The sequence below is a fragment of the Artibeus jamaicensis genome, unplaced genomic scaffold (assembly GCF_021234435.1).
Source record: "Artibeus jamaicensis isolate MK-2021 breed Jamaican fruit bat unplaced genomic scaffold, CSHL_Jam_final scaffold_537, whole genome shotgun sequence".
NCBI classification, from domain to species: Eukaryota; Metazoa; Chordata; class Mammalia; order Chiroptera; family Phyllostomidae; genus Artibeus; species Artibeus jamaicensis.
The window spans coordinates 31,858,427-31,872,167 of NW_026522047.1; the positions used below are offsets into that span (position 1 = coordinate 31,858,427).

General features: G+C 34.4%; 1 protein-coding gene across 9 annotated transcripts in view; it reads right to left on the reverse strand.

Moving 5' to 3' along the window:
- The window catches only part of NEK1 (NIMA related kinase 1), a 115,053-nt gene that overhangs the window by 15,015 nt on the left and 86,297 nt on the right, over positions 1-13,741 (reverse strand). For all 9 annotated transcript variants that reach the window (XM_053658439.1, XM_053658442.1, XM_053658440.1 and 6 more), the window contains 4 exons: positions 12,079-12,199; positions 8,825-8,913; positions 7,769-8,016; positions 805-956 (listed from right to left, as the gene is read on the reverse strand). In XM_053658439.1, the coding sequence (XP_053514414.1) occupies positions 805-956; positions 7,769-8,016; positions 8,825-8,913; positions 12,079-12,199 (610 nt within the window). The remainder of the gene's footprint in view (positions 1-804; positions 957-7,768; positions 8,017-8,824; positions 8,914-12,078; positions 12,200-13,741) is intronic.

A 13,741-nucleotide genomic window follows, 5' to 3' on the forward strand; every position in this document is an offset into this window, starting at 1 on the left:
AATCTTAGATTCCTCATGAATCACAAAAAAAGGAATTTTGTGAAAGCTATTATGTAGTTACATGCAGAACAACATGTAAGCACATGCAGACACATACAAATCAAACAACCATTCCCCCCACGAACTCTCTGCTGCCACAGTTTAGAAATCATTCATGTCAGGAGAGAGACGTGGATGGAGATGGTCATCTTCCTGGGCAACTGCAGTCTCCTAAGTAAGTACTTCAGAAACTCCAGCTGCAATCCCTGCGTCATGTGGTGTGACGCTGCCAACGTTCATTCACTTCATATTTATGAAGCACCGTCCAGGTGCGCGCCATTGTGCTGGATGCTAAGAGATGAGTAAGAGAGAGAACACTAACGGAAACTACTTTCTTTCTCCTTCAAGTGAGATTAAGTTACATCATTCGGAGGCAGAAACAGATATCAAAATTTGTGTGACTGCCCTGGCTGGTGTAGCTCAGTGGATTGAGCACGGGCCTGTGAAGCAAAGGGTCACCAGTTCGATTCCCACTCAGGGCACATGCTTGGGTTGCAGGCTAGGTCCCCAGTAGGGGACACATGAGAGGCAACCACACATTGATGTTTCTCTCCCACTCTTTCTCCTTCCCTTCCCCTCTCCCTAAGAATAAATAAATAAAATATTTTTCAAATTTTGCATGACTGTACTTTAAATGTGCTGTAAAAAGTTAAAGGAGTAGTGAAAGCTTAGCTACAAATCTTTTTAAAAAACTGTCTAGGTAAGAACATATACAAACTCGGGAATTCTATTAGTATGACTATCTGTCAGTGGTGCTATACGCACATGTCTTCAGAATCAGAAGGCCCTTCTTTAATGTGCTCATCTTCAATTTCATCTACTTCCAGATTGTCTTGGCGCACATCTCCTACAGTGGGAACGTCCATCAGTGTTCTGAACAGCTTTGAGAGATCTGGAAGCGAACATGTTCTCAACATCTAAAAAAAGCCAACAGATTTCTTATTACAAGTCAGATAATTAGAAAACTAAAAAATTAGAAAATTAGAGCTAATAATTTAGTTATTATATACATGTGAGATATATGTATTAATGTGCTGACTTGTCCAAGGTGAGAACAAATCCTCTTGAATTTCAGGGAGGAAACTAAACCTGCCAGTTATGCTTGAATTCAGCTCAGAGGTTTCAACACAAAGTCACCTTCAAAAGGCAGGGAGCGTTGTTTACCTGGGCCGTGCACACGGTGTAGAACTGGCCATGTGTCAGGAGGCCAGCAGTGCTAGAAACTGCCGGTTTACTCCTCTGCACTCAAGGTCGACATCATTCCATGTTCATGGAGTCTCTGCTAAGTCTTCCTCTACCTTCCCAGAGCCAACCCTCCGTATATATTTTTGCCCAAATCCCAGAAGTAGTCTGAAGCTTGGCTAAGCAGTTACACATAATTGGTGGCTCTTTGTATCACTTTGTCACTACAAGTTGCTGGCTACCCAACACTGGTTAAATCAGGGGCCTCAACTTAGTGCCCACCCCCAAAAAAGCCCAATACTGATTCCCTGAGCAATGGACTATAAGTAGAGCCTTTCAAGTGTCCCTAGTGAGAATCACTTGTAGCAGCAAGGTGAGAAAGAACTCAGCAAACTGAGCTGAGAAAAACAATGCATACAGTTGAGGTGTTTAGAATTTGAATTTGTGTTGAATAAGACCCAGGTATATTAGGACTAGCTTTTGCCCACCAACGAGAACGTCAGTGGACAGACAGGGCTACAAAACAAATACCTATTATGCAAGTCTCGGGGCTGGGTTCACCCCAGAGGAATCCTGAGATGGGAAACAGGACGCTCAGGGCCCTGACAAGAACCCAGCACCAGATGGGAAGACTGTGAAAACACAATGTTCAGCATGTTAATGAAAATTTATATACTTGGCCGATTTTATTGGTACAATCTGTTTTTGAGAATAAAAAAGGATAAATTTCCATTATTTGAACATAATTTACATATTATAGCACTCAGGAGGAAAAAATGTTTACGAACTACAAGATGGTAAAGATACACTGCTTGTTAAAGCACTTAATAGTACTGAAAGTATTTCTTTTGCTGAATCTTCTACTGTCAGCAGAATTTATGCTTGCCTTGTTTATTATTTTAGTGGTTTGAACCATGTATATCATAAACCAGCAGTATGCAAAATATACATCTAGCAATAGTTTCTCCAGATACATGCTAATCAAAAAATTAATAGCATATATGCTTTACATGCCTACATACAAAGCGACTACATAAAAGCATGCAATATTTTTTAGGCTGACATAAATTTTAGTCCTGGAAAATCATCTCAATTCTAATTTATTCCTTTCACTAATTAAAATAACTTTCATAGCATAAACAATAACAGGAAGACATTGCAAGTGCTATGTAATCTGCCATCCTTCCTCTCAGAATGGGTTTACATACCTACCAACCCAACAGCTGTCCACCCTGTGTTAAAAACCATTAATGTCCGTCATCTTCTGTGATAAACTGTTAAAGTTTTTAACAGGATATTCATCTTTGATCAGAAAATTTCATATAAGAAAACTTTCAGTTTTATAATTCTGATTCTACTAATACTTTTACCTTGTTAAAAGCAATACTCTAATTTTAACATCCATAGATCTCTATTTATAGTCAGACTAATTTTTCTAGAATCTTCATACCATGATTTTACACAACTAGCATTTGGTGCCATTATAAATCAAACAGGAGAGCAATGTTTTAGAAAACTTTAAAACATTAAAAAATATATGCTTCCTTTAATTGTTGGATTCTATTTTTCCTCAAAAATGAAGACAGCCATGTAAGATAGTAAAAGAATTAATACTAGTTACACTAACAAAACTTCACATGAAATTGTACTTGAAAAAATAAACCTATTAACTCACTTTTACATCTGTAGTATTTTTCATATAAAATTATAAATTAGTAACACTCTGGTAATACTATGAAGTGGTTTATAATGAGCACATTGTTTAGTCTTTCCTTACTGTCATTAAACCATAACCTTGTGCTCTCGAAATAGCTTACAAAAGTATTTGATCACTCCAACCTATAAACCAGGTTAAAAATGAATTTAAAACACTAATTTAAAAATTATGATTATTTACCAAAGGTAAAAACTATGAACATTACCTAAGACTTGATATTTTAGCAAATCAAAAGAAGACATTTAAGGTACATGTCTAATCATAAATTGAAAGGAAAGAAATTCTCAAGGATTCACAGGGATCAGCTGTCCACTCCATTACCCGGATGAGAAAAGTATCAGTGGAACACATCTGGTCTCTCTCTACCCATTACTCACTGTCCCCTAGAGTGAGGAGGGACTAAAGGGAAGGACAAGTAGCTTTTTCATCTGGCAACCTGCATTCTGTTCTTGCGCAAGTCAGATCATGAGAAGATCACATCTTTAGACTGTTTTTATTTTGATTTATTAAAAATTTACCTTCGGTGATCTTCTTTAAGTGTTATATTCTCAATTTTATCAAGTCATTCTTTTTAAAAAGATTTTATTTATTTATTTTTAGACAGAGAAGAAGGGAGGGAGAGAGAGAGAGGAAGAGAAACATCAGTGTGCAGTTGCCTCTCGTGTGCCCCCAACTGGGGGACCCGGCCAGCAACCCAGGCATATGCCCTGATAGGAATCGAACCAGTGACCCCTTGGTTCACGGGCCAGCACTCAATCCACTGCACCACACCAGCCAGGGCTACAAATACCTTGTGAAAGCTGCTACCTCATTAACAGTGTTTCTTGTTAGTTAGAAACAATGCAACCCAGAAGACATAAGTCTGGATGTAATGAAATATCCTTTTGAAATGAAAGTGAAATAAAAATATATTTAAATAAGCAAAAGCTGAAAAAAAATATTACCAACAGGGCTACACAAGAAATGACAAAGGAAGTTTCTGAAGTTGAAGAAAATAATTCCTGATAGAAACCTGAATTTTACACAAAGGAATGAAGAATGTCAAAAATGATAAATATGTAAATTTAAAAGATTTTCTCAATTCTTAACTTCTATAAAAGATAACTGAATATTTAAAGCATAAATAATAAAAACGCTTTGTGGTATTTGTAATATAACAGAAGTAATAACAATATCACTGATTATAAACAAGAGAGTAGAAATCAAAATAAGTATACTGTTGTAAGGTTCTTATATGTGAATTGGTATAATACTATTTGAAGAAAAACTGTGATAAGCTAAAGATGTATCTTGAAAATTGAGAAAGACTACTAAATATTTTTAACATCTACCTTGTAAGCAAACAGTAGAGATAAGAAACTAAAAATATTCAATCTTAAAGGAGAGAATAAAATTTTAAAAAAGAAGTAATGAGACAAAAAGCAAAGTGAGTTTAAACTCAATCATAATGATAATTTATCAAAAATTATATTAAATCTGAATGGTATAATGACTTTAATTAAAATACTGTCAAATGGTTAAAAAGCAAAACTTAACTATTTGATAACTTTAAGGAATCTATTTTAAATATAAAATGTTTAATTAAAAGTAAAGGATGTAAAAACATATACATCACGTAAACATTAAGGGCAAGAAAGCTGTGATGGCTATATTAAACCTGACAAAGTAAATTTCAGAACAGGTGATTGACCAGGAAAACAATGGCATCATTTCATAATGATAAAGGGATCATATTCATCAAGAATAATAAAGATTAATGATTTACATTCAACTGACTGAAAATTTCAACACTCCTTTCTCAGTAACAGATAAGGAGAAAAGCAATAAGGCTACAGAAGACTTAAAGCAAAGAGGAACACTTCCTAACAATAAACATAACAATTTATCCACGAGGCATAACAATACTAAATTTCATTTACACAGTATCAGAACTTCAAAATACAGGAAACAAAGATGGACACCACTGAAAAAATAATTGTACAAATAAAGCTAAAATTTTCAACCTTTTTTTCTCAGCAACTGATAGTTAAAGTAGACAAAAATCATTAAAGATAAAGCCTTGAACAACAATATCAACCAGTTTAATAGTGTTCAAACTGGTTCTTGACATTTGTTCTGGACATTTATAGAACACTTCACCCAATCAGAGAAGAGTACACATTCTTTAAAGAAGATATGTTAATAGTAGTAGCTGCCTGACAGCAAACGAAACTGAAGAGTAACTAACAACCACAGAGAATATCTGGGAAGTTACAATATACAGGAAGCCAAGAGATAAAGTTATTTAAAAAGTAAGGTGTATATCAATTCTGTTGAAGGAAGAAAAGTCAAGAAAGGTGTGATAACACCCTAGTAGTTGATGATTTGACAAGAGCAATTTTGGAAAAGCAGTGGGCTAAAAACCACACTGGAACATATAGGGAAGTAAATGGATGTAGAGACTAGAAAGATGCAACCTATTCAAGATGTTTGGTTGTGAAATGTTGCAGAGGTACGGGCTGGCAGCTGGAGAAGGACACGTGCTCAAAGGAAGTTCACTATTCATGATGGGACTGACTAGAACGTGCGTGTTCGGGAAATCCACTCTAGTGGAAGAAGTTGACAATACAGGTTAGAATGACAAAAGTAGAAGGAGTGAATTCCTTGAGAAGGTGAGAGAGGTTAGGATCCAAAGCACAAAATGGATTTCCTTTAAGAGAAAAAATAACACAAGTTGTGTAACAACACTTTTTAAAAAGAAATTTTAACAGAAATCTTTGTAAGAGGTTAATTATCCCATTTTAGTAACCAAATTATAAAAATGCTTATAAATAATTTTTACCTCTTCTTCACGATTCAAGACCACTGCTTATTTACCATTTACTGCTTACTTACTTACTATTTTGGCCCAGTGACGAACTCTCATATTTCCGAGATTTATGGGACAGGCAGATACATTTTTTTTGTCCTTGCCTGAGATGGCTACAGATTGCTTTGATTTTCTTGTGTTTTTCTTGCCCTTTCTTCTAACATGAAACCTACTTTGCTGTGTACACTCCCAGAGTAAGTACTTTTATAGAACTTAGTGAAGCTAAAACTAAGGTCATGAAAGAAAATCAAATAATTACATGTATTATGTAAGCAGTAGTAACTTTAAAGACAGCAATAAGTTTTTAAAAAGCTTTGGGCTGAAGATGGTTATACACCCTTACTACAAAAGGAAGTACATGAATTATATGATCACCCTTGCCTGTTCCACCAAGGATACCCCAAGCTTTTATCTTTAAAAATCTAACTGCTATGAGTTAGCAATCTCTACATTTAAGACAACCATTAGAAGACACTCCACAGCCCTGGCCGGTGTGGCTCAGTGGGTTGGGGCATCAACCCACCACCAAACCTGGCAGGGGTGCTACGATCCCCCGTCTGGGCGCATGTGGGAGGCAACCAACCGATCGATATTTTTCTTTTTCCCTTCCTAGCTCCCTTTCTCTCTCTCTAAAAGCAATTAAAAAAATGTCCTCAGGTAGGGATAAAAAAAAATACTCCACAAAATAAAAACTTATCTAATTGTAAAATTAAATTGAAAATCAAAATGACATATTTAAAAACCAATAAAGGACCAAAAAATTCAGGCAATTCATATTAAAAATGATCAACCTTACTGGTAAATACAGAAATACAAATTATAAGACATTAACACAATTACTCATTCACTAAATACATAATTTTTAAGTAAATGATAACAGTTGGTGCTGTTTAGGGGACAGACTCACACACTCCTGAGAGCACTGTGAACTGTTTCTTGATGGGGAAATTCGGCAATACATAACTTTTTAAATTTCACTTACAAGGAAATTTATTTTATGGGAATAAGTGTGGATATGTACAAAGATGCAGCTGTGGGGAGTACTAATCACAAAAATTGAAATGTAAAGGCCCAAACCTAAAGAAATCAATTTAAAAAATTATGATACAGCACAACAAATGAAACTTGTGGCCATTAAAGATAATATGAGAGACAATATGACAAAATGCTATTTTTGTAGTATTATTACTTGTAATAATTTTATAATCTACATTACATAGAAAAACAGGAAAGAGTATGTATATATCCTATTTTGGTAAAAAAATATGAAAATTATGTATGTGAAAACTAACATAACAAAATGATATATGATTTACTTGCATTTTTAAATTCTGTATAATGTTCTAATTTCTTACCAAGAAGTAAATTAGTTACATATTTAGCAAATGAGGTTTGAAAAACTTTTATCAGGGGAAAAGGGGAAGGGTTTACAGGAACAAGTATAAAGGACACATGGACAAAAACTGGGGGTGTGGGTAAAAATGGGAGGGAGGTGGGATGGGCTGAGATGGGAGTAAAAGAAAACTGTACTTGAACAATGATTAAAATAAAAGTTAAAAAAAAAAAGAAAGTACATATAAACATCCATTAATCTTTCTTTGCATGAATTAGGCAATATGGCACTTCTATCCATTTAAGATGTATTGCTTAAGCATAGTCTCATACTCAAATTGAAAGGTGGGTTGGGTGGTGGGAAAGAAAGATAGTATAAAAGGGTATAAGAGGAATCTTTTGCTAAATAAGAGAAGACCTTATAAAAAGAATCTTGAACACGAAGTCAATGAAAGTCTTTGTCCTGATTGTTTTCAGGATCTCAGAAGATAAAATGGAGGTGTTTTGTTGTTTCTGTAAATTGTTCTGATGTGTGTATGAGTATATGTGTTTGTGTTTTTAAGGGATTACAACTCATGGTTTATCAAAAAATTCCATAAAAATTTTATCAAATGAATAAGATTTTCCATGTGAACAAAGAGCATACTTGCCTTTGGGTTGTTTGCATCAAATAAACCAGTTGAAAGCCCAATCAACAAGGAATTCTTGGTTTTACTTTTTGGTGGTGAATCAGAGCGAGATCGAAGTGGAAAGGATTCTTCTGGTGAACACAGAATTGACTGAATTTCAGACACTACGTTCAAGTGTTTGGAATGAACCACTTTATGGAAAAATGGTTCTGGTTGCATAGATTTATCTATGTCACATTTAGAGTGCTCAGAATCATCTATTCTTTGTTCTATGGTATAAAGCAAAAGATTATGTGGTAAGTGTACATAGTACTTAAAGTTTTAATTTATATTGATAAAGCACAGTATTTAACACAGTCTAGCAAAAAAAAACTTCATGTCTATCAGAAAAAACAAATCAAAATACATATAGTAGTCCTCAGTTACTGTTGCCAGTATGTTCTACAACTTTAACCGAAATGACATGCAGCAAAACCCAGTTTTATGATAGGTTAATTCATATAAACTAGAGTGAAGTTCCTACGGCGTCTCATCAATGTTATAATGAAATGATGTTATTAGAGGACCTGCTACCTCTAATTATACTATCTTGTAATTATACTACCTTGTAAATAATCTTTAACAAGATATAATGCTTCATTTTCAGAAAGCAGATTTAATGTTACATACTTCCAACACATTGTAAGTTCTAAAATGTACACACTAAAGCAAGAAAATATGCAGAAAAACTGTTTAGACATCATCTTTAGTTTCAGCTTATCTTTGCTCCTATATTTTAATTAATACTATTGAAAATGAGGGGACAATTTATGAAAGCCCTTAGTTTATTGGCCAGCCAATGGGAAGCCATTCTTTTCAGTTGGAACATTCAATAAAATAATTGACTTAAAAGATTTATTGCTCACACTGTCCAACAATCCAGGATTATAAATGCAGAGTCGAGTGCTCTGTACCTATGACATTTTTTAAATGACTGAGGTGGCTGATAAGGAATACTCTCTACTAATATATTGTTCACCTAAAACTGGTTAGTGTTAACGTTCCAGAAAGTAATTAGACCAATACAATGATGTTTACCTATATGAACTTCACTAAGTTGATCCATATTCCTCGAGATTGCATCTTCAGAAACTTCATCTTGCTGAATGGTAATGCTATCTTCAAATCTGCCACACACGGATACATCAGTTTTTAAATAAAGCCAACAGTTTACTAGCAATAATAGGACGCTCAAATATAAAACAAACAAAAAGAACTCAAGTTCACTAGCATGTTGTGATTCCTCTTCCAAATATTTTTCTCATTTATATATACGCGTATACTTTCTCTCACAAGCATGGTGTATTTTTGCCCTATACAAACCTGCACTAATCATAATCATTCACAACAACCAGCCTCCCCGTTTATTATAATAGCGATTCCCAAACACACAGAAACTTGTTAGGAATGTAAATTCTCAGTCCCCACAATAAACCTATTAATCAGAAACTTGGAGGAATAAGTTCAAGCAGTCTATTTTAATAAATCCCAAAGTAATTCTACTGCTTGCTGTTTAAAAATCACTACTTCAAGCAATCAAAATGCCCCTTAATAGTAGAGAATATAAAGCAATCGTGATATAGTAATACTATGAAATATCATGAAGCTGTTTAAAAAATGAAGCAGGAATCTATATAAACTGATACAGAATGAGAGTCAAGATATATTATTAAAGTAAGCAAAGTGATTTGTGGGCCAATCAGCATTAAATGGTACTAGTTTAGGTTTTGAAAAAATGGTGTGAAGCAAAGTAAAAGAATAAAATGAAATGCACAAAAATGTTTTAACACTCAAAGGAAATGAATTAACCGAGGCTGCAAGGTAAAGAAGAATTCAATTTTTATTTCAATATAGCTGGGAATTAAATTCATGTATTATATTTTTAATAAAAATTTAAAGACTAGAACAGCAATTTTCAAGTGGTGTGCCACAAGAATTTTTAAAACATGTAATACAGGACTATTTAGTCAATGGCACTGACCTCTTTTCCCTTAGATTGTCAAATAAAAAAAGACAACAGGCAACACAACAATAGCCATTTGGTGTGAATGAATCAAAATTCTACCTATTTTTGTCAGATTGACAAAAAATGTATTTTTTGATGTGCTGTAGAATTTTAGTCATTAGTTTATGTGTGCTATGAGATGAAAAAGATTGAAAATTGCTGGGCTAGAGGAATACATACATTCCAAAAGGTACCAGTAATCTATTTCTGGGGGTCTGGTTAATAGGCAATTTTTATTTTCTTAATGCTTTTAATCCATCTCAAATTTAAGTAGCTTTTACTTTTCCAGTTTTAAATTTTGAATAGTTTTATATTTTTATTTTTAAAAAATTGCCCCGGCTGGTATGGCTCAGTGGATTGAGTGCCAACTTGGAAACCAAAGGGTCATCTCTTCAATTCCTAGTCAGGGCACATGCCTGGGATGCAGGTCAGGTCGCCGGCCGGGGGCACACGAGAGGCAACCACACACTGATGTTTCTCTCCTTCTCTTTATCCCTCTCTTATCCTCTCTCTAAAAATAAGTAGATAAAACCTTTAAAAAATTGTCTTTAATAATACAGGTAACACATTTGTCTGAAATGTAATATTCTTTGGTTACTCAAAAAAACAAACACAGAATTATCATATGCTGCAGAAATCTACTCCTAGGTAGATTTCTGCAGCATATGAAGTGAATACAGGTATTGTAACAAAAACTAGTGTACTAATGTTGACAGAATTACCATTAACAACAGCTAAAAGTTAGAAACAGTCCTGGAAATGATCCATCATCATCTGCTGAATGTACATCAACTTCTGAATGGATATAAAAATGCATGCTATATTCCTACGATGGAATACTGTTTGGCCGTAAAAAGGAAAGAAGTACTGGTCCATGCTACAACATAGATGAACTCTGAGAACATTGTGCCGAGTGAAAGAAGACACACAGAAAAAGCCATACAGAAAAAGCCATATATGAAGTTTCATACAAAATATTCAGAGCAGACAAATCTACAGACAGTAACACACAGAGCTTGCCAGGGGCTGGGAGGACATGGACGTGGGAGGGGCTGTGCAACGGGTGCAGGGCTTGCTCTCGGTGATGAAAATGTTCTGGAACCATACAGTAATGATGGCTGGACAACAGTGTGAATTTACTAAATAATACTAAGTTTTACGTTTTAAAACAGTTACAATGATAAACTCTGTTATTAAATTTACCTCAACCCCAAAAAGAAAGTGTTTAGGACAGCCCTAACTACCCAAAAAGCAGATCCTTTGCTGTTATCAGTTTTGTGGACATCTGACCATATCTTCCCTTTAAATTTATATACATATACATGTACCTGAGTACATACATAATAGTTTTTACACAGAATTATCATGGTGTTATTCTACTGTATAAAAATGTTTTTTATTTGATATAATTCTGTTTCATTAATCACTCAATATTTTAGGTATATTTCCATATAAACAGAGAACTCATAGAGAAAAGAAATGAAACAAAGATTTGAAAAGAATTGCTCAACTTCACCAATACTAAGAGAGATGAACAAAGACCTGAAACCAAGATATTATTTCTCACGTATCAGACAAACATAAAAACACTGACAATAAAAGTTGGGCAAGGTTGTGGGGAAAATCTGATGTTTTATATATTTTTTTCTGAGAGCATAAATTAGTACAACCCTTGAAGGGTACAATAATTTAATAACAAATGCAGTTTATGAAAATGCAATTGACCCAGGATTACACAGCTATGTATTTATCCTATAGATATACTTATATTCATGCAAAATGATCTGACTGAAAGGTACTCATTACAGCACCATTTGTAATATGAATCCACAGAGGACACACTGAGTTGGGGTACATCCAGATAATGGGATACTAAATAGATATAAAATAAAAAGCACTGTATGTATTATTATGAAATATACTCCCAAGTTGCTGACTAAAAATAAAAACCGTGAAAAATACAATGTATATTATACTAACAACTGTATATAAAAGGGAGGTCAACAACATATTTGTTTTTGCTTATGTACATATGAAAAACATCTGGAAGGAGAGAGGAAATTTGCTGGATGGGGTTGGGAGTGGGAGAGACTTTTTACTTAATGTTTTTAAATACTTGTTGATTTCTGAACCACATAAATGCAATATCCAAAACTTATATTATTTTTAGAAAGTATTATAATAACAGGATCTAGTGTAATATTAAGTTATTATTATAGTATTCCTTAAAAGGGAATTACAAAATGGGACCCGGGTTTTGACATGCGAGAAAAGAGAGGTAGCATACTCGGTTTCCTTTGTTCCCTTCATCTCACTAACCCACACGTCAAGGACAGGGCAAGGGGCGCCACCGTCTTGGTCTGCTTCACTTGGCTCTCGCAGAACTTCTGTTTCCAAGTCATCTGGTTCTGAAAAGCAAAAACATAACAAAAAACATGTCTCATAGCAAAATCAGTTTAGGGAAAATGGAATAAATTTCCATAAATTATCATTACCTAGTTTTAGGTTAATATATTGATTATAACCAAAAAAAAGTAAATGTTTTATTTATAGATATTTAATCCTATTACTGTGTTAACTCTCTAGTTCAGCTATTTCTATTTCTGACTTTCCCTTTTACATTTTTGATCGCAATAAAAATACTGAAAAGAAATATTGTACACTGAATTTTCATTAGTATATAAAATTTTCTCTTCCTTAAAATTTCAGTGCAAATTGACTTAAAGAAGGTATAATAAGTAGTTTAAAAATAACAATATTGTGGTTAGAAACAAGGAAGAATAGACTGTAATAGAATCATGGATGTGAAAACTGACGAGAAAATTCAATCATCAAAATCTACCTTTGAACAACTGAAAAAGGAAAAAAAAAAACCTCCTATTACCCAGACCTTTACAATGATGTTGAGAACATAATTGAAGTGCACTAAATCTAATTTCCTAGACCTTCAAATAATTAATAGTTAATAACCAGGCACGACCGCTGTTTGCTGGTAGTGGCTCATTTTTCACCTGGTTGATATTTTCTGACAATAAACAGCATGAGAAGAATGATTCTTTCTTCACTTGTTGACTTCTCTTTTTCCTCTCCAGTTCATGTACCAATGATATCTTGTGTAAGCCACCATCACCCCTTCTTTTTTCCTGAAATTCAGATACTCCTTCCTTCTAGATTTTAAGTTTCCAATTATCTGTCCTATTTAGAAAGATAACTGATACTGGATCAATCCTTACAGTTTTTAGCTTTTATTCAAATGATTTCTTTGGGTCACTCATACAAGGTAAGCATTTGGGGGAATCCTTTTTAATCTACTTTTTAATGAACACTTGTTCTCTAGCACCTTAAGCCATATAAGCCTCACTCTGCAAACAAAATCTGTGACTGTTTTGCCTTAAAAGTCTAAATATTTACCATATGGCTCTTGCCAGAAAAAGCTTGCTGACTCATGCACTAGGCTATACGGCCTCTGTTCTATGCCTAACAGTGTTTTGTATTTTAAGAAAGGTTTAAGCTACCTATTAACTATGATTCTAATGAATAAGACTATTTAAGTTGCTGTGGTGAGTTAAAGATGGTCACACATACAGGAAGTCTCTGACACCTTCCTCACCTAGATGGTCCTGTGTTTCCCCTCCCTTGAATTTGGTCTGGCACTGTGATTGCCTTGACCAACTGAGTATAGTTGGAAGGTTGCTAAGTCAGCTCTAGATCTAGCCTTTGAGAGAACTGACATTGTCCACCTTGGAATATGGAAGCCAAAGTCACCGCCAAAAAAGTTTAACTGTTTAGGAAAGACCACATGGCAAGGCCATGAGACTAAAACTAAGAAAAGGCACCCAGCTAAGCAGGTCCAGGCGAGCCCTGCCAAGACAGAGTGACATCATCTTGCACCCCCAGAGGGGCCTGACATTGACAACATCTTTAGACTTTGAGCCAATGTCATAATAAGA